Source organism: Lolium rigidum, chromosome 7, assembly GCF_022539505.1.
Source record: "Lolium rigidum isolate FL_2022 chromosome 7, APGP_CSIRO_Lrig_0.1, whole genome shotgun sequence".
In the NCBI taxonomy this organism is placed as follows: Eukaryota; Viridiplantae; Streptophyta; class Magnoliopsida; order Poales; family Poaceae; genus Lolium; species Lolium rigidum.
In genome coordinates this window covers 299,268,182-299,290,084 of record NC_061514.1, presented here as the reverse complement: position 1 = coordinate 299,290,084, position 21,903 = coordinate 299,268,182, and the positions used below count along the sequence as shown (strand labels likewise).

Below are 21,903 nucleotides of genomic sequence, written 5' to 3'. Positions count from 1 at the left end.
TACGGGAGACGTTTTGTCGTCGACCAACCGTCGAGGATACTCGGCGTCCGTTAGCGAAAGCCGAGGAGCGTGGCTTTCCGGGCATGTTAGGGAGCATCGATTGCATGCATTGGCGGTGGAGGAACCGCCCGATGGCTCATGCGTCGGTCAATTCACAAGGGGAGACATCAAGCACCCTACCATAATCTTAGAAGCCGTTGCGTCGTATGACCGTTGGATCTGGCATGCCTTTTTTGGATTGGCCGGGTCCAACAACGACATCAATGTACTCAACCAGTCGCCGTTGTTCACTGATGTGCTTAGGGGAGAAGCACCCGTAGTGAACTTCACGGTGAATGGACACGAGTACAACTATGGTTACTACCTTGCCGACGGCATCTACCCCTCCTGGCCGGTGTTCATGAAAGGTGTTACTCTTCCACAAAGTGAAAAGCAGCGAGTGTTCACTGCTCGCTCAATCGGCTTGGCGCAAAGATGTTGAGTGTGCCTTTGGAGTGCTGAAGGCTAGGTTCAACATTCTAGCAGTTCCGGGACGCTCCTACTCGAAGCGTACTCTTGGGTTGATCATGCGTGCATGTATCATTCTGCACAACATGATCATCGACGATGAGCGTGGTACAAATTTGGAGAACAACTATGAGACAGTTTAGTCCAATGTCGGTCCTGCAATACACAACCATGCACCACCAAGCCTAGCAGCCAGGATTCAGATGGACAACGAAATGAGGGACTCACCGATGTATACATAGCTCCAGCATGATTTGATTGAGCATGTGTGGGCTAATGCCTCGATTATGTAATTTTTTCAAATTTTTATGTAATCTTTTCAAATTTTTATGTAATTTTTTTATGATGTAATCGGTAACAATTTTAGTTCAATAAAATAATTTCCTTGTATTATTTTTAATGTTGTAATCTGAAAAAGAAATGCTGATGTCGAGGAGACAGAAAAGCTGATGTGGAGGAGAGAGAAGTGAGAGCTGGCACTATAGCCCGTGCACTGGCACCGTGGGGTGAGAGTGGGGTGAGAGTGGGGTGAGAGTGAGGAAAAAAGCTGACGTGGCGGGTGAGAGTGAGGCTATGCATTGGCACCAGCCTTAGTAGGAAATATGAAAAACTAATGCTATGAAACACTTTAAATGAAAAATCTATTTGGGTCGTTCTTTACATGTCCTGCTAACTAACCAAATTATATTTAATAGTTACATGTCTAACATATGATACTGACGAGATTATATCATACCGTTGAATCCACAATATTATTCTTATATGCAAAAAACCATATTTTCTATTAGTGCACCGAGACACAATAATATTTTCATTTTTAAGAAAAAAATAAAGTTTCTCTTTTCATAATCTCTGAAAGTGTATGCGGAATTATTATGAGTTTTTTTTGTAGAGACTAAATGTATTAGTATTTCGAAATAAACAGAGAGAGACCAAGTCGTCGGTAATCAAATGGAAATGATAAATGACTAAAGATACACCTGATTAGCAAATTATTAGATGCAAAAAGTCACTTGTAATGACATTGCAAAGAAAGGTGAGCCAACACAAACTTATTCACCACTTACAAACACCCAAAATAATAATTAAACATTCTAATCCTGGAGAAGTTGCCTCACTCCTTTAATCATCTCAACCAGCATATTCTCCCAAAAAAGGTCAATTTGTAAAAAAAATTGCTGAAAACTTTCCATGGATCACTCATGCCTATCCACCAAAAAGCCCTCCAAACCTCGCTAAAGCCCTGCACAAGGGCCCCCTCACCCCACATCGCACAAGGTCATTATCACCAGCATCTCACTCTGCCTCGCACTCCCTCCTCACTCCCAAATCCCAGATTCCCCACTCAACTCAACAATGGAGGACGCCCAGCTCCTCCTCTGTGGTGTTCTCGTCCTCCTTGTAAGCCACTCGCTTGCCAATGTCAATGGTGACTCCGACGTCTCCACCAGCAGCAGCAGCGGCAGCGGCACCAAGACCTACATCGTGTACATGGACCCGTCGAGCATGCCGGCGGCGCACCCGTCCCCGGCACATTGGCACGCCGCGCACCTACAGTCCCTGTACATCGACCCGGCGCGCAGCCTTCTCTACTCCTACTCCTCAGCTGCCCACGGCTTCGCGGCGGCGCTGCTCCCGCACCATCTGCCGCTCCTCCGTGGTAGCCCCGGAGTGCTGCAGGTCGTGCCGGACACACTGTTCCAGCTCCACACCACGCGCACCCCTGAGTTCTTGGGGCTGCTCTCCCCGGCTTACCAGCCGGCCATCCACAACCTGGACGCGGCCTCGCACGACGTGGTCATAGGGGTTCTTGATACCGGCATCTGGCCGGATTCGCCGAGTCTCGCGGACGGCGACCTCCCGCCGCCGCCCGCGCATTGGAAGGGGGTGTGCGAGGCCGGCGTAGACTTCCCGCCGAGCTCGTGCGGGAGGAAGCTGGTGGGCGCACGGAGCTTCTCGCGGGGCTTCCGCGCCGCGACCGCCGGCCGCGGGAGAATGGGTGCCGGGAGGCGGTCGGCGCGAGACAGGGACGGGCATGGGACGCACACGGCGACCACTGCGGCTGGCGCGGCGGTGGCGAACGCGAGCCTCTTCGGGTACGCCACGGGCACGGCACGCGGAATGGCGCCCGGGGCACGCGTAGCGGCGTACAAGGTGTGCTGGCCGGAGGGGTGCCTCGGCTCTGATATCCTTGCGGGCATCGACGCCGCCGTCGCCGACGGGGTGGGCGTGCTGTCCCTGTCTCTCGGCGGCGGCGCCGCGCCATACTTCCGGGACACCGTGGCGGTGGGCGCCTTCGGTGCGACGGCGGCTGGCGTGTTCGTGGCCTGCTCGGCAGGCAACTCTGGCCCGTCCGGCGCCACGGTCGCGAACTCCGCGCCGTGGGTCGCCACCGTCGGCGCGGGCACGCTGGACCGCGACTTCCCGTCGTACGTCACGCTCACGACCGGGGCGCGTCTGGCCGGCGTGTCCCTCTACGCCGGTCCCGCCCAGTCCGCCCGCCCCGTCATGCTCCCTCTCGTTTACGGTGACAGCCACGACAATGCGAGCAAGCTCTGTCTCTCGGGCACGCTGGACCCGGCCTCCGTGCGCGGCAAGATTGTGCTCTGCGACCGCGGCGTCAACGCGCGTGTGGAGAAGGGCGCCGTCGTCAAGGCCGCTGGCGGCGCCGGGATGGTGCTGGCCAACACGGCGGCGAGCGGGGAGGAGCTCGTGGCGGACAGCCACCTACTCCCGGCCGTGGCGGTGGGGAAGCTGACCGGTGACAAGATACGGGACTACGCCGCGCGCGGTGGCAAGCCCATGGCAATGCTAAGTTTCGGCGGCACCATTCTTGGCGTCCGGCCGTCGCCCGTCGTGGCGGCATTCAGCTCTCGCGGGCCGAACACCGTCGTGCCCGACGTCCTGAAGCCGGACATGATTGGTCCGGGGGTGAACATTCTGGCAGGGTGGACCGGCGTCGCGGGGCCCACCGGGCTCGCCAAAGACGGCCGCCGGACTCGCTTCAATATCATCTCCGGTCAGTGTCTATCGCGCCCATGCACTTTCAAGATTCAGTCTTTTCTCATTGGGAATTGTCATGTTGTTATTATGTTTGGAAGAGCGCTCTGTTTGGAATTACTCATTTGCTGCTCCCACAAATTGACAATTTAGGTCCCTTCGGGGACATCCGACAAATTGACAATTTAGTCAGGAAGAAATGCTACCCGCAAACGACGCCTTTAAATTTAAACATGTACCACCCTGTTGGAAAAGGCTCCATTTCATTTCAACTTTGGTTTGTTGTTGGAAGAAACAGAGAGCACTTGCTTTCACTGCCTTTTGTCAGGAGTGCACATGTAATGGTCTAGACTAGATGTGAAATCTTTCAAAGGCGACATCAGCAAAGACAAGTTACTTTTTTTACTTTAGCTCCTTTCGAGTAAAAGTAAGACACTGCATGAGCCAAGGAGATACTCCTGGCAGATCTTGTGAAATTGGTAGCGGTTTCATTATCCACACTCGAGTTTCGTGAGATATCATTGAATAGTAGTCTGAATAATGCAACTAGTTGCGGAATGTTTCCTCTCAGTTGCTGCTTCAGTTTTTCTCTTCTGGCTCAGCTGTTCGATTCTGAATTTTAATGCTGTGTGTTGCATCGCCGTGATATATGCTTGATGTGGAGGGGGTATTTTATTGTAGCATGCTAGTGCTTAAATAATCCGTATGTCATGTGGTACATGTAGTTCATTATATAGTGTTACACGCTGATATCAGCTAAGCAGAAAGCCTGGAACTGATATGTCTCAGCAATATGGTTATGTTCTTCAGTAATGATATGGTTACTATATAAAGACCTGTTATTTATTTGATCTTGATCAACGCTTTTGATTCATGCAGGGACATCGATGTCTTGCCCTCACATTAGTGGAGTTGCTGCACTCCTCAAAGCCGCACACCCTAACTGGAGCCCTGCCGCCATCAAGTCGGCACTGATGACCACCTCATACATTGTCGACAACACAAACTCCTCCCTTCGGGATGCTGCAGGAAGCTTACCTGCAACCCCATTTGCTTTCGGTGCGGGCCATGTCAACCCACAGAAGGCGCTCTCTCCGGGCCTTGTATATGACATTTCTACCAACGACTATGTTGTCTTCCTCTGCTCTCTGGACTACAGTGAGACACATATCCGAGTAATAACCAAGATGTCCAACATCTCATGTCCACGAAAGTCCCGTCCAGGTGATCTCAACTATCCATCATTTTCAGTCGTTTTCAAGAAGAAACCAAAGCACGTTATGAGGTATAGGAGGGAGCTAACCAATGTTGGTCCAGCAATGTCAGTTTACAATGTGAAGGTCAGCAGCCCTGCATCTGTTAGTGTTACAGTTACACCATCAAAACTTTTATTCAAGAAGGTGGGGCAAAAGCAGAGGTACTACGTCACCTTTGAATCGAAGGCTAGCCCAAGTCACGCGAAACCAGATTTTGGTTGGATATCATGGGTGGGTAATGAACATGTCGTTCGCAGTCCTGTCGCGTATACATGGAAGATGTGAGGACAGCAAGTTCAAGTCTTCATGATGTTTTAGTCATGTTCAGGAGAAGATGAAAGATAGATAGCTTGATGTAATTTGCCGATGGCTTCACAAAGAGAATCTGCGTGAAGCTCCCAACTGCAAACCTTGAGTTCTTTCTTCCTAGTGCCGGTCACTCACCGAACTTCACTTTCCCTTTAGTTACTAGTTGCCCGGCGAGAAGCTCGTGTGCTAATAACATGTGAGGTTTCTATTTCTTTTTTCTAGTTGATGCCTGGAAGCACCCGAACTGAAATGGGTCGATTGTTTGATTGAAATGTGTAATTTATGCCCATCCTGGTGCTCGTGAACTAATGCAGAATAACATGATTTGATTTCTCTGGTTATGAGGTTAACTGGAACTGAATGTTTGCATCAACATGTTTTGTTTGGACTATTTTCATCAGATAAGCATTTGCATGCAAATCCATTGATGGCAGTTGTGAGTATTACCAGTTACCAGAAGTTCAGAACCCAGTTGGTCTCAAACAGAAGGCCTGAACTCTGGAATGAGGTCAAGTAGTCTGGTAGCAAGAAAAAAAATCAGGAAATTCTTCTTGGAATTTGTTGAGTGTTGAACTTTGAATTTTGTTCGGCTAGGCATTAGATTCTGAATCGAAGTTGCCATGGCTGTGCTTGAGCAGAGTTAATCTATGTGATCTTGACAAGTGACTATTCAGCTTCATGAGTTTTGAAACACCACATCCTGACGGAAATATCTCTTTTTGTAAGAAATTGGAAGCTTCATCATCCCTGCATCAGAGATGCACATGTCCAGCAAACATAGCCACAACGACAAATGTCACTCAGGACATCTCTATTCGTCAAAACTTGTCATAAATATATACCAGAAATGTTTATCATTGGCATTTTTGGAATATTAAAGATATGGTTATGTTGCCAGTCCATGTCGCTGTGGGCAGGGGGGGTGCTCAGGAAAACCCTAGTCGCCACCATCCCCATCTCCCCTCACCCCCACTGACTGCCTCTGCAGGGCGGCGCTAGGTAAAGGCCGCTCGGTGGATGATGACAACTGGCTCTTTACCTCTCCCAGTAGTAAATTCAATTCTCTATTCACCAATAAATACATTGTTTAGGTGTTAAGTTTTTCAACAAAGTGGTGTTATTTTGGGTAGTTCTAGATTTACCATATATGGAGATAAATAACAGATTTTGATAGAAGGGATAAAATTACTGCACCTAGTGGATGCATACAATGAATAAGTTAGTACTATTATTTTATTTATTTTTCTAAAATTATTGTATGCTTAATTAAGTTAATTAATATGCATAGACACGTATAAAGTGTAACCGATGAGATGTTACACGTAATCATTAATAGTCATTTTTTCTCCGGTGAAAAACCTGCCATAGGGGATGTCTTAGGTAGGGAGAGAAGTTCTCACGATAGCTGCAGAAGTAGTAAATCAATTGACACCAATCCTTTTTACGTGAATAACTTCTCAACTTGGAAGAAAAAACCACGGGCTGAAGTCAACCAAATCTTCTTCCACTATTATTAATTGGGGATATAACTTGTTCTTCCCTAGAGAGCATTAGAGGATATCATACATCAAGATATACATGGATTTTGGGTGCCAGCCACAAGATTTAGAACACAAGACTTAGAGATAGAAGCAATCTCACCAAATACGGTGGAACTACAGCTAGAAGGAGATATCGTCTTGACAACCTTATGGGAAGCGCCAAGTAATTGATTTGAGCTTCCTCCTTCATTTTTTTTTGTTTTTCTGTTCTAGTCTAACATGAATTTTCGTCACTTCATCTAATGATGACTAGGTGGGAGGCTTAATTATCCTCTCTCTCTCTCCTCTCGTGTGCAATGTACAAAATGATCCTCGGTCATATCCCAATGAGGAGTGAGCTCTTGCACCTATTTGGACCACCTCGAAGGGTTGATAAGGCCACTTCTCACTGCCCACATGAGGAGGACACCCAATACTTAATGAAGTTAACATGCATAGACTAATTATATAAACTGTATCTGATGATATGTTACACATCATCGTTAAAAGTCATTTGTTCTCCGATGGCACAATGTACACGAACGGTTCGATGGCGACATCGTCCATGGCGAGCAACAGCTCCAGAGCCTCCACGACGGCCGACATCTGCGGCCGCGACTTTGGGCTGACACTTAGGCACTGATACGCCATAGCTGCGGCCTTCTGGACAGCTAGACGCGAGTATTGTCCATCTAGGCTCTTATCGATGGCACGGTCTAGTCGGCGTGAGGAGTCATGCAATAAGTACGGCTGTGCCCACTCGATGAGGCTTTGCTCTCGGGGTGGCCGGTTCTTGTCAACCACCTTCCGCCCCGTCAGGAGCTCCAACAACACCACACCAAAGCTATACACATCGCTCTTCGTTGTAAGATGACCTAGCAAAAAAACATGTTTCCAAGAGTTATGCACCCTTTTAGTTTTGAAGTTGGTTTTATATGAATCTTAGACATACACAAATTATACATAGTTTCAGCAGATATATGTACCGGTCATGATGTACTCTGGTGCAGCGTAGCCTTGTGTACCTATGACTCGTGTGGAGACATGTGTCTCTTCTCCGTCGGGCCCATCCTTGGCTAGACCAAAATCAGAAAGCTTCGCATTGTAATTCTACAAAATTATACAAGTCATTTGCCACTTCTTAGAAACGTTGCATTCTTTGTGATAGTATGTCCCCATATTCACTTTTTTATTCTTAGGTAGAAGCTTTTATTGATTTTCTTGTGTCAAAGTGATGCAAGGCGATTTTCCTTATGGTCGTAGTTTAGTTACAGTCGAAGCTTGCACATATAATCGATTAATCACGTACGTACCGAGTCAAGCAGTATGTTGGAGGTCTTGAAGTCACGATAGATGACGGGCTTGGTGGCGTCATGGAGGAAGGCCAAACCTTTGGCGGCTGCAATGGCGATCTTCAGCCGTGTTGACCACGGCAACGACGCAGAGTACTCTGCAGTATCCCAACGACAGAAGCATTGCCATTAGAAGCAACGAATGGAGAACTAAACGTGATTTCAGCATTAATATTTGATTAAACATGAACAAATTAATAGCTAGTTCTCCAGTATCATTATTATTAATTTTAGAGAACTTATGAATTAAGCGGTTATAATACGGAGTAAGATTCTGTAGAATTGGACTTACTCTTGAACAGATGCTTCTCGAGACTGCCTCTTGCCATGAACTCGTAGACGAGGAGTCTGTGCTCATCCTCGTAGCAGTATCCGATCAGCTTGACGAGGTGAGGATGCCTCAGTTGTCCCAGAAGAACGACTTCAGCCTGCACCATTAGGACAAAATCATGTGTCAATTTTTTTTTTTGCAAGAGGTAATCATGTGTCCACATTTAGGTTAAGCAATACCATGCGGCCTGAATTTCGTAGCTACGGCAAACAGCTGCTAACCCCTGCTTCTGTGCACTACTTCGTTCGTTACATAAAATGTATCTTAGATTTATCTAAATTTAAATATATCTATATATTACATTGGATTCTAATACATTTAAATTTTTAAAATAATTTTCATGAAATGAAAGGGAGGAAGTATAATTTATTCTGTCCAGCTTTGAGGAGTTTGAATTAGGATATGCCCAAAAGCCAAGTCAATTAGTGTCCTGAAAATCTGTATTATGGAAGGAACATTGCGGAAAAATAGGAACTATTAGTATACACCAACATGATGCAAGGCTTGCTGTTCTCAACTGGGCCTAGCAATCTCCACTTTAAAACTTTAAATTCAAGGTTTTAAAACTTTGGTGTCTAATGAAAGCTTAATATTATTTTAGTGGGACGTGACAGTCCTTTCGATAGCGAGGCACCGACAGTGATTTCGTCGAGACCCGCTGAGTTAGTTTCTTAGACACAGTCTTTTGAAGGTGCTCATAAAGGTAGAATATGTGTGTGTTTATAGTTGTGAGTATATGTACATATTTGTAAGCGTATGTGTATGTACTATGTTTCGAGAAACAAAACAGAAATTTACGATTTTGAAAAGAGGATAGAAATTTATATCTCGTGCAAATATATCACTAAATTGAAGGAGAAAAAAATCAAAAGGAAGTTATCTCTTTTGTGGAATTTTATCACTTTCACGACACCACATGGAAGACCACGTTTGACGGGCGTTGGGAAACTGTAAATTAGTCCACGAGCAATATCGCGTTTGTACCTCAAAACAAATTGCATTTAGTAAGACGGGTGAGTAATTGTGTAGTACTCCATACAGTACTCCATGTACATAAGTAATTGTGTAGTACTCCATGTACGTACATAAGTAGACAAGTAGAACTGAGTATAGTATGGAAGTAGTAGTGAATTTACCAGCCACTCCTTGTGCCCCTGCGAGCCCTCGAGGTCGAGCAGCTTGACCGCGACTGCCTGCGCGCGCACGCCGGGCTTGAGCCGCTCGTCGACGTAGCCCTTGTAGACCGGGCCGAAGCCACCCTCGCCGACGAAGTTGCTGGTGGAGAAGTCCCGCGTCGCCGTCCGGAGCTCATCCACCGTGAACGCCTCCACGCCGGACCCCGCCAACGACATGGACAGGTCCTCCGGCGACGGCATCATGCCGCTGCCGGCCGTCTTCATCGGGCCGTCGACGTCATCGTCTGGTAGCGGCGCCGGTTTGGGCGGCCGGCCGGAGTCGTCGCCATGGTGCGAGCTGAAGCAGCCGAGGCCGAGCAGTGCGCTCCACGACGTCTTCACCATTGCGCGTGGCCAACGGCGCTTGAACGCGTTGACTGGATTGGCTGGAGGGGCTAATAATAGAGGGAATTTGTAGGAGTGGTTGCTTCAGTTGTCATCGGCATCAATCAAGGGACTGAATGGTTTGGTTTTGTTCGGTTCGGTTGGGGGAGAGTAGAGTAGTAGGATGGCCTTTTGACCCGGCGAAGAATGATCGATCCACATGGTGATGCAGCACTAAGGTCAATTGTGCCAGAAAAAAATATGGAGGGGTCTATTTGCAAAAGCTACAATGCCACGTGTTGGCTTCTGATTGATTTGGGACCTGTTTGCATTCATAATGAGATGCCATGGTATGTAATGCCACGTTCATATAGTACATTACTACAGTATCTTTCTTTTCCTTTCAAATATATGGGAAGCAACATAGCCTAGGCCTCTACATCGACTACGCGGAGTAATTTTTTCCTGCTCCCGGATTACAAGGACGACTAATTATTGACAATGTAGATCAACATAAAAGGTAGGATAACAGCGGTATGGCGTGATGAGTCTCTATTGTTGAAGGGTTGACTGTAATTGGTATTAGCTTAATATTAATATATTTTTGTTAAGAAAAAAATAGTGCCATTGATACAAAGTCGGGCCATGGATGTTAAGAGTATGTCCTAGTCACACCACAGCGCAGTTCGAGCGGAATAGCAACAAAAGAATGGTCTAGAGACCGAGCATTTTAATTCCTACCCTTGGTCATAGTTTGACCGGTCCTTCAGCATTTTAATTCCTAACCTTGTTAAGAAACAAAATAGTGCCATCGATACACGGACTGTTCGACTAGAATCTCTACTAGTACTCATTTCGGAAATTTTAACAAAATGGACTACATATCTCAATGAATTGTCAAAAAGGACCACGTGTGAACAAATTTGCCAAAAAAGATCACCTTACCGTGGCGGCAAGGCCTGCCAGGCGACACGTGCCACTTGCCGCCATAGCTCGGCCCTGCTGCCACAGCTCCTGGCGGCAGGATGTCATGGTAGGGTGGCAGGCCTTGCCGCCATAGCCCGTGGCGGCACCCCTGCTCAGCGTCCTCGTCGGAAGCATCATCAGCCAGCGCCGCGGATACTGTTCTAGCGCGAGCCGACCGTCTGCTTATCCACTAGTGATCGGTGGTTGCTACTTGCTAATGTTTACGTTGATAATGAATGAGCAGCTCGCTTTTGCTGATCGATCTTCTCCCACTGCAAGACAACCATGCATGAGAAGCAGATTTGGTCTGTCCAGCACTACGTAGACAACTCTGTAATGATAGCGGCAGTGCACATTTTGCCAAACCGGGTTCTTGCATGCGATATTCCGCCCCTCGCGCTCGAACAGTTCGTGGAGCAGGGGTGCCGCCCCACGCCATCCTGCCGCCAGGGGCTGTGGCGGCAGGGCTCAATCCGTCCGACGTCGACCGCAGCTGGCCTGACGTGCCGCCACATGCGACGACGGCAGGGCCTGCCGCCACGGGCTGCGGCGGCATGTGCCACGTGTCGCCTGGCAGCCCCTGCCGCCACAGCAAGGTGGTCTTTTTTGATAATTTCATTCACGGGTGGTCCTTTTTGACAATTCATTGGGGGCATGTGGTCCATTTTGTCAAAATTTTCTCATTTCGTTCTTAAGAGCATCTACACTCATTAGGCTCTCGAGGCCAAAATCCGGCGCTAAATAGGATCGGATGGATGCAAATTTTCGTTTGGGGCGGCCTAGTTTTCCAGCGGCGAGTTCAGGAAAATCCTGGCGATATGGCGAATTCAAACAGAACACGACTAAAATCGTTCAATCTTAGCCTAAATTAAGAGATATTTAACATATAGGCGAGTTCGTACATATATAGACCGAATTCGTAATATATTTGAATTCGGCTAGAGGAAATATTAACTAAACATATAAACACGGTGTTCTACATGCCGAAATGGCGGTAGAACGCCGTGTAGTCGCCGCCGTCGTCGTCGTAGTCACCGTCATCCTCGGGCGGCGCCTGCTGGCTGCTGCTCGGGCCGGGGGCTCCCCAACGGCTAGAACCCTGGCTAGGGTCGCCGAAGCATGGCGGCGATGGCGTCGGTCGATACCACTGGTTGTCGCTGCTATCTTCCAGCTTGATGAGTGGCGCGGGTGCGGCGCCGCGCCGCGCGGCCGCCTCCTCCAGAAGCCGGTGCTACTGCTCCGCCTCCTCCCTCTCCCACTCCTGCCTGGACCAGGCGAGAGCCGCGTCCATGGGGAGGGCGTTGTCGGCAAATCAGCTTTATAAGGAGTTTTAGTAAATTTAGAGAAGTTAAACTCATAAGATTCACCAGCAAATTTAGTCAAAATTTTCTCTTTCTTGCAATCTATAATAGCTCCACAAGTATTTAGAAAAGGTCTACCAAAAATGATAGGACAATAATCACTAGCAGCGAGAACCAAGTACCAAAAAGTCAGCAGGATATTTAATCTTACCACATAGAACTTCCACATCTCGAACAATACCAATTGGAGAAATAGTTTCTCTATTAGCCAGCTGAATAACCACATCAATATCTTCAAGTTCACAAGAATCAATTTCGTGCATAATCTCCGTGTATAGCTCATAAGGTATAGCACTAACACTTGCACCAATATCACATAAACCATAATAGCAATGATCACCAATTTTAACGAGATAGCATAGGAACACTAGCTTGTTTGGGTTTATTAGGATGTGAAACAATATTAGAAGCATCTTCACAGAAAATAATATGACCATCCTCTACATTTTCAGTCACAAGATCTTTAACAATTGCAACAGCAGGTTCAACTTTTATTTGTTCTTCGGGTTCTCTAGGTTTCTTTTCACTTTTATGAACCGCACTATTTATAACAGAGTACTCCCTCATTTTAGCAGGAAAAGGAGTTTTTTCAATATAAGCTTCAGGAATAACACGATCAGCAGTTTCAATTACAACACACTTATTAATAGATGAATCAATTTTATCTTTGTACGGTTCATGATACTTATCAAAATTCTTCTTAGGCAATTCATAATGAGAAGCAAAAGCTTTATAAAGGTTTGCAAGCAACTTGAGAATCAAGACCATATGTAGCACTAATATTACGAAATGTATCAGTATCCATAAAAGCTTCAATGCATTTATAATCATAAATTATACCTGATTCTCTATCTTTGTCGTTCTCCCAACCTTCAGTATTTTCTTGGATCCGATCAAGAAGGTCCCTTTTAAACTCTTCTTTGTTGCGTGTAAATGATCCAGAACAAGAAGTATCCAGCAAGGTCTTGTCTTGAAAAGAAAGTCTTGCATAGAAATTATCAATAATAATATTACCAGGAAGCTCATGAATGGGGAATTTGAGCATTAAAGACTTCAATCTCCCCGGTTCTTGCATGCGATATTCCGCCCCTCGCGCTCGAACAGTTCGTGGAGCAGGGGTGCCGCCCCACGCCATCCTGCCGCCAGGGGCTGTGGCGGCATGTGCCACGTGTCGCCTGGCAGCCCCTGCCGCCACAGCAAGGTGGTCTTTTTTGATAATTTCATTCACGGGTGGTCCTTTTTGACAATTCATTGGGGGCATGTGGTCCATTTTGTCAAAATTTTCTCATTTCGTTCCTAAGAGCATCTACACTCATTAGGCTCTCGAGGCCAAAATCCGGCGCTAAATAGGATCGGATGGATGTAAATTTTCGTTTGGGGCGGCCTAGTTTTCCAGCGGCGAGTTCAGGAAAATCCTGGCGATATGGCGAATTCAAACAGAACACGACTAAAATCGTTCAATCTTAGCCTAAATTAAGAGATATTTAACATATAGGCGAGTTCGTACATATATAGACCGAATTCGTAATATATTTGAATTCGGCTAGAGGAAATATTAACTAAACATATAAACACGGTGTTCTACATGCCGAAATGGCGGTAGAACGCCGTGTAGTCGCCGCCGTCGTCGTCGTAGTCACCGTCATCCTCGGGCGGCGCCTGCTGGCTGCTGCTCGGGCCGGGGGCTCCCCAACGGCTAGAACCCTGGCTAGGGTCGCCGAAGCATGGCGGCGATGGCGTCGGTCGATACCACTGGTTGTCGCTGCTATCTTCCAGCTTGATGAGTGGCGCGGGTGCGGCGCCGCGCCGCGCGGCCGCCTCCTCCAGAAGCCGGTGCTACTGCTCCGCCTCCTCCCTCTCCCACTCCTGCCTGGACCAGGCGAGAGCCGCGTCCATGGGGAGGGCGTTGTCGGCAGGGACGAGGTCGTTTAGCGACCTCGCGATCGCCTCGCGGATCGCGGCATCCACCGCGGCTGCGGCCTGCTCGGCGGCGTGGTCGGTCGCCGTTGTGGCCTCCCTCAACATCTTCGCTTCCACCTACGTGACGGAGACGAGGCACGCCTGAAAGTGCATGGAGCCCCCATGTGTGGTTTTGGTAATTAATGACAATCCATATGGACTAATGTTTGCATTGAGTTATATTTGTAGGAGTTGTCCATAGGCAATTCTTGAACCATATGTTGGCTTCAAGGTTGCAATAAGAAGAAATTGATGAAGGATATCAAGTGTCAAGTATGTCTTGAAGATGAAGATGAAGTGAGCCCTCAAGTTACTTCAAGACATCAACATGATGAAGAATGAAGAAATGAAGTGCAAGTTCAAGATGAGCCAACTCGAAGAGTTCATAAGCTTGAAGCTTGCCATGGAGAAATGATGTGCAAGTTCAAGATGAGCCATCTCGAAGAGATCCTTTGCTTGAGTCTAGCCATCAATATGGTGATCATGGATATGTGAAGATGCGCCGAAGAAGAAGCTCTCCCATGGTGGATTATGGGGGAGCAATCCACATGGTGGTCATGGTTATGTGAAGATGCGTCGAAGAAGAAGCTCTCCCATGGTGGTTTATGGGGGAGCAATCTACAAGACTTCGTCAAGCAAGCACAAGCAAGAAAGGCGTTCCATCTTGTTGAGGTCAAGATCGTCGTCATCAAGCTCAAGTGGAATGCGCAAGTATAAGGTTTGCTCTTGATAGGGTTTCTTTCTCACCGGTCTCATAGTGTAGTTGGAGACCGGTTTATAGTTTAGTTGCCGTACTATCAAGAGGGCTCTCGAGTGAGTAACTCGATCGTATCGTTCGGAGAGAGCTCAAACCTTTGCATCCTTGCATCATCTTTCTTGGTTGTTATTTGGACCTTATCCATGTGATGTTTTAGAGCTTGTGCTCATTCTCATGACAAGCTCTAGTTCATCGAAAACGGATTTTGCATAGATCACTTGTTGCGTTTTCGAGTTTGGTTCATCATCTTTCTTGGTTATTATTTGGATCTTATCCATGTGATGATTTAGAGCTTGTGCTTATTCTCATGACAAGCTCTAGTTCATCAAGAATGGTTTTTGCACCGGCAACTTGTTGCATTTTCAAGATTGGAGGTTTTACCGGTATGTCTTTTTTAGATAGGTCAAACCTTTCATCATTTGTTTCTATCCTCCCTTGTTGGACTATGATGGTTTCCTGCATGATCTTGTAGAGCTTGTTCCTAGCTTTAAAACAAGCCCAAGATCATCAAAATCGGAGTCCGGATGCTAAAGTTATGCCCGTTTCGGCTTGATGTTTCGCTAGTTTTTAGGGGGCGGATATTCCGGCCCAAGTTTGGGGCGGATAATCCGGCCCCCGGAAAAATCCGGTTTTTGGACAAATCCGGGCAAATATCCGGCCAAATGTCCGGCCCCCATCCCGAGAGCAGTTTTCTCATGTCCTTAGCCGTTTTTGGGGCCCGGATATTTTGCAAATATCCGGCCCGGAAAATCCGGCCTGAACACACCCAAACGGTCATATTTCGATGGGAGGGGGTATTTAAGCCCCCTTCTTCCTCCTTGGGCAGCTACCTCTTCCCCTAAGTGCTCTCCACCATTGTTGACCTTGAGAGCTTCCCTTTCCCTCTACTCCTCCTATGCTTCTTGAATCTTTTTGAGGGAAAAGGAAGAGGAGATCTAGATCTACATTCCTACCAATCAAATCCCTCTCTTTGTGAGCGGAATCCACTAGATCTAGATCTTGGAGAAATTTGGTGTTCCTCCTCTTATTTGTTCTTCCTCTCTTATTCCCCCAATAGCTTTTGTAGCTTTGTTGGAATTTGAGAGAGAAGGACTTGAGCATCTTTGTGGTGTTCTTGCCATTGCATTTGGTGCATCGGTTTGAGTTCTCCACGGTGATTCGTGGAGGTGAAAGCAAGAAGGTTGTTACTCTTGGGTTCTTGGAACCCTAGACGGATTCTAGGCCTTTGTGGCGGTTTGTTGGGAGCCTCCAATTAAGTTGTGGATGTGTGCCCCAATCTTTGTGTAAGGCCCGGTTTCCGCCTCGAAGGAAATCCCTTAGTGGAACCGTGACCTAGGCCTTTGTGGCGAGGGTCACCGGAGATTTAGGTGAGGCGCCTTCGTGGCGTTCGGTGTGTGGTGTGAGTACCGCATCTTGGGGTGAGGCCTTTGTGGCGTTGGTGTGCATCGAGCAACCACACCTCAAGGTGAGCCTCTTGTGGCGTTCGGGAGCACTAAGCAACCGCACCTCTCCACCGGAGATTAGCACTCGCAAGAGTGTGAACTCCGGGATAAATCATCGTCTCCCGCGTGCCTCGGTTATCTCTATACCCGAGCTCTTTACTTATGCACTTTACCTTGTGATAGCCATCGTGCTTGAAGTTATATATATCTTGCTATCACATACTTGCTTGTATTGCTTAGCATAAGTTGTTGGTGCACATAGGTGAACTCTTGCTTAGAATAAGTTGTTGGTGCACATAGGTGAACCATAGTATATAGGCTTTGGGCTTGACAAAGTAAACGCTAGTTTTATTCCGCATTTGTTAAGCCCATCTCGTAAAAGTTTTAAATCGCCTATTCACCCCCCTCTAGGCGACATCCGTGTCCTTTCAATTGGTATCAGAGCAAGGTCTCTCATTCTTAGGCTTCACCGCCTTGAGAGTAAAGATGTCGGTTAGGGGATTAGCGCACAATAACTTGTTTATATTTGATGGCACAAATTATGATCTATGGAAAATTTATGTGCTTAATATTTTACGGCGTATGTCCCCGGACATGGAGCGATTTCTTGACATGGGTTTTTCTTCTCCTAAGGATCCACAAAATTTATCTCTTGAGGAGGAGAAAAACTCTTGTCTCGATGCTCTTGCTTCTCATGTGTTTTCCATTGTTGTGAGCAATGTAGTTACTTCTTCAATCATGCCTTTTGGGAGCGCTCATGAATTATGGACAAAGCTTCAAGATAAATATGATGTGTCCACTATCATTGAGGATGATTGTTTTGCTTCCACTTCCGGCCGTGATGAGTTCTCATCTTCATCCACTTCACCAAAGTGTGGTAAGACACAAGGTAATGATATGGTGAGTGGTGATGAAAATTGCAATATTGATATTGAGCTTACTATTGATGATTCTTCATCTCTATCTCATTGCAATGCTTCATCTTTGGACTTAAACACATCTAGCACTAGAAATGATTTACATGCTTGTGTTGATAGTCCTTGCATATCATGTGTAAGTTGCTTCAAAAAATCTAATGATGATATGCTTGCATTGTCTTGTGGCCATGATAAAAATGATTCTATTTCCTCTAGTTGTTGTGTGTCTAACAATGTAGAGGAAACCAAAGATTCTATTGGTCAAGACAAGATCTTGAAAGGAGCCTCAAGTAACTCCTCATCTTTATCTCACGGTCCTCATATATGCCTTATGGCCAAGGGTTCCACGGTACCTCCTACCATGGAACCTAATATGTCTCGTGGTGATAAGAATGAGGATGAATATGAAGAAGAGGATTGGGTTGTCTCTCTACGCGATAAAGGTGAGAGTGTATTCAAGGTTCTTTACAAAGATAAAATTGCTAGCTCTCACTTCTTTGAAATCTTGACTACCGCTATTGAGAGCCAAAAACTTATTTGGATGCATGAGAACACCATTGATAAAAAGGGTGCTCTTGAACGAGAGTATGCCGATGATGTAGCATCATTAAAGAATGATCTTGAAGAAGAACAAGAGACCGTAGCCTCTCTTGAGGAGCAACTTCAAACCCTTGAGGTGTCTCAAAATGAAATATTTGCTAAACTCACTAAAGAAAGAGACCATGCTAAAGCTAAATTAAAATTGCTTAAAAATGAAAAGTTCAAAGTTGGTGTTGGTCATGATAAACTTGTTAAGGATCTAGATGATCTAGACAAGGCCCACAAGGCCTTGGAGAGCGAACACTCTATCCTCACCAAGTCATATGAGCAACTACAAGCTTCATATTTAAAAGAGCATGCTATGTTACCCTCTCTTCTTAATATGTCTTGTGATGATGCTTGTGCTACTAACTCTACTTCTTGTGAAGCATCTATCTTGAAGGAGAATGTTGAGCTAAGGGCTCAACTTGAATTGCTAACTAGCAATTATGGGAAATTGGAAGAAAATCATGGAAAGCTTTCTAGCTCCCATGAGGATCTTCTAGCCTCCCATGATAGGCTAAAGTTAGCTCATGAGGCTATCATATCAAAGGCAACACCTTGTGAGCCTCATGTGGATACTAGCACTACTACCCAAAAAGCTATATTGCCATGTGCTAGTCCTAGTAATTCATCCACTCATAGTATTGCTAAATCTTGTGATGAATTATCTTCCTTGCCTTGTTGCTCTAACAATGAAGGTTCTACTTCCTCTAGTACTTGTGTTGTTACTAACCATGTAGAGGAAATCAAAGAGCTCAAGGCCCAAGTTACTTCTTTGAAGACCGACTTGGTAAAGAGTCATGAAGGGAAATGCAAACTTGACACGATGTTAAGTGTGCAACAATCCCCCAATGACAAGAGTGGACTTGGATTCAAATCCAACAACAAGAACAAGTCCAACAACAACAACAACAACAACAACAAGAACAAGAACAAGAAGGGCCAAGTACAAGTCAAAGACCCGGCCAAGATTGTTTGCTTCAAGTGCAAAATTGAAGGGCACCATGTTAGATCTTGCCCTTTGAAGAAGAAGCAAAAAGGGAAGCGGCCTCAAGCTCAAAGTCATATTCAACCTCAAGTTGAAGAAATTCCACTTCCCAAGAAGAATCAAGCCAATGCTCCCATTGTGGAGAAATCTAGTGAGAAGAAGGAGAAGAAAAGAACTTGCTACATATGCCGTGAGAAGGGCCACATCTCCTCCTTTTGCACTATTGGTACCTCATCCTACTCTATCACCATTGATGATGTTTATTCTCTTCGTAAGGATGAGGGTGGCAATGTGTTTGCCAAATTTGTTGGTGCCCAAAGTGGTGTCAAGAAAAGAACCATTTGGGTTGCCAAGCCTATTGTGACTAACCTCTTAGGACCCAACTTAGTTGGGGACCAACAATCCAAAACTTGATCAATAGGTGCTTGTTGGAGGGCATTGGAGACTTGGCTACATCATGAAGAATTAAGGGATCTTCATCATTTATATTATCTCAAGCCAAGTCTTTTGGTTATCTTGCTTCTATCATATATTCAATGTTCCTCCTTGCGGTAACATGTTCTCAACTCATTTATATTGAAAGTTACTCGCCCCTTTGCATATGTTAGTTTTGTTAATAACATGTGTTTGTATATGGTGTGCTTCCTACTTGTTTTTGCTTGAGAAATCAAGTCTATGCATGTTGGGTTGCACACCATGTATTTGTGTTTGTGTTGGAGCCTCTTTGCATCTTGTTGTATCTTATATGGCTCTTATGAGCGATTAATGGACTATCCCATTTTGGGGGAGTGATATTCCTTTGGGAATTTCATGATCCTAAACAAAGTGTGTACATGAGGAATATCACTTAGAATTGATATTGCGAGATTATCTAGACTCTATGTGGTATGTCATCTTCATGAGAAATTCAAATTCTAATGTCCATTAATATCTCTACTTGGATCCTTTTTGCCTCTTGTGAAAATAAATTCCTTATCACATTATGGGGGAGTAATAAACTTTGTGCATATTACAAGCCTAGAAAATGTGAACATTTGAGGTTGTGTCACATAGAATTGATACCGTAAATTATCTCTCTCCTATGTGGCATGTTTGCTCAAACAAGCTCCAATTTGCTTAAATGGCTTCATTGCTAATATCTTTGTGGATCTTCTTTGTGAAAGTTTTTCTTGGCATTGTTTTTCACAACGTGTCCCTCAATACATTTTTGGAAAACCATGTGCTTCAAGTCATACTATTAATTGCTTTGCATGTTGGTATGAATACTATTAATTGCTTTGCATGTTGGTATAAATACTATTAATTGCTTTGCATGTTGGTATGACTAATTGAAGCTATCAAGAAACTATCTTTGCATGATGGTTAACTCTTATCTTTTACCATATGCTTTGTTCGTTGTAAATATGATCTTATGTATACTTACAAACTACCACCGGGAAATATTTCCTAATACCTCTTGTCCTAGGACAATTGGTAATCAATTATGAGGTAGATATTTATTGATCATATCTACATTGGCTCTTGTATTTATATTGCCTTATTTATTGCCATGAATTTGTTGTGCTTTGACTCCCATGTGTCTTCCTTGCATCTTATGGATCTAATTTGTCTATTCAAACTTTCTTAGCATTTTTAGTAGATATAGGTAGCGTGATGATCCTAGTTTTGTGCATTTTGTATCCATATACTAAATCCTAGATAATGCACTAATCTTGGGGGAGCTCTCCTATATTTGTTATAATGCTTAAACTTCTCTTGATCTTTATCAAAAATTGGTTTTGGGAGACATAATTTTTTTTGGTACTTTGTGCCATCATAAAAAGTGTCGAGGGTTTGGTTTATTTGTTGGAACCTTGCTCTCTTGGGAGTTGGTTATCTCATTCCTTTGTGCTTAGGTTTAATTAGCTTCTTATAATGAGATAAGTCTTTGGAGTCAATCTTGTGTTGATTTGATTCTTTGATATAATTTGGACAACCATTGTCTCTTGGTTTATTTGGTGTTTTGTCCAAATTGTATCTTCCTTTGGTTCTTGAAAGTATTGTGCATGCATATTTAATATATGTATATCTTATGGCATGTGTCACTTTCTTTGATCCAATATATAGGGTAAACTCCATCAAATCCTAATTTGACTAAGATGTGCATGAAATTCAATTTCATATCTATATGCACATAGAATTGTGGAGTTTGTCCTATATGTTGTAGTGTGTCTAACTACTTCGGACCCAATTAGTTTGGGGACCATTTTGTACTTACCTTTGTGTTAGGTACAATGGATATGCATTGGATGCTTGTCTCACTCTTGGAAAGAAGTGGTGACTCAATGGTAACTTGAGGCAAGCTAGGATGATCAACGAACACATATCTACTACATCCACACCAATGCTATCTTGGTAACAAGTATCTTCTCATGCATACTTTTCTTGTATCCAACCTTATGGTTGCATCTTGGCATGAATCTCTTGATTTGCAAATGTTGTGCTTCTTGCAAAAGTCTTAATGAAACCTCTTTATTGTGAATGTGAGTAATTTGAGATGAGTGCATTTGTTGGGAAGTATTTTAAATCATGCTCATGATTCATCCATCCCAACTATGCCTATCTAGCAATTTTGTTGCATATCAATTCCTCAAGGCTCTCACATGTGCAATATAGATGAAAGTGCAAATTTAGTTACTTCTTTTGGTATCCCCGTTTGTGATACTTGTTGCCTTTCTCAAATGCATCCCAACTATCTTCTATCCCTTGTTGATATTTGTGATGTATTTTAGTTGTTTGTGGTTGAAGTTCATGAATGTACAATAAGATAAAATTGAGCCTTTGGCCATGCTATTAAGCAAAAATTCTTATTGGTATATTGCATGACTTCGTCTTGGATATCATACTATTTTTCTTGCGTATCTATTTTATGTGTGCATGTTTCTTTGTGGATAAATATCTTTGTGATATTGCCCACTTAGAGAAACTTATACACATAAGAGATGATACATCTCCTTTTGATATCTTATTTATTTATTGCGTGTTGATTGGTCATGCTAAGCAATATAATTCATTGAAGACTATGATGATGCTTTTTGCTCATCCTTGTAATAGTCTTATAATATGCTTTATCATGTCTTTCACATATCCTCTTGGTTGAGCCTTTTTATTATGGTGC

At 44.8% G+C, this 21,903-nt stretch overlaps 2 protein-coding genes across 2 annotated transcripts; one reads left to right on the top strand and one right to left on the bottom strand.

The window, feature by feature from the left end:
- Positions 1–1,863: 1,863 nt before the first annotated feature.
- Positions 1,864–5,381, top strand: LOC124676572 (subtilisin-like protease SBT1.8). Its single transcript, XM_047212615.1, has 2 exons — positions 1,864–3,526; positions 4,387–5,381. Exons 1-2 carry the CDS (start codon positions 1,864–1,866, stop codon positions 5,046–5,048), a joined length of 2,325 nt encoding a protein of 774 aa, XP_047068571.1. The 3' UTR covers positions 5,049–5,381.
- A 1,652-nt stretch (positions 5,382–7,033) lies between these two features.
- On the bottom strand, positions 7,034–9,795 carry LOC124674776 (serine/threonine-protein kinase RIPK-like). The gene is made up of 5 exons (XM_047210835.1): positions 9,412–9,795; positions 8,237–8,372; positions 7,906–8,042; positions 7,579–7,702; positions 7,034–7,467 (listed from the first exon to the last, which is right to left on the bottom strand). The coding sequence occupies exons 1-5, from the start codon at positions 9,793–9,795 to the stop codon at positions 7,103–7,105; spliced, it is 1,146 nt and encodes a 381-aa protein (XP_047066791.1). The 3' UTR covers positions 7,034–7,102.
- Between the last annotated feature and the right edge of the window lie 12,108 nt (positions 9,796–21,903).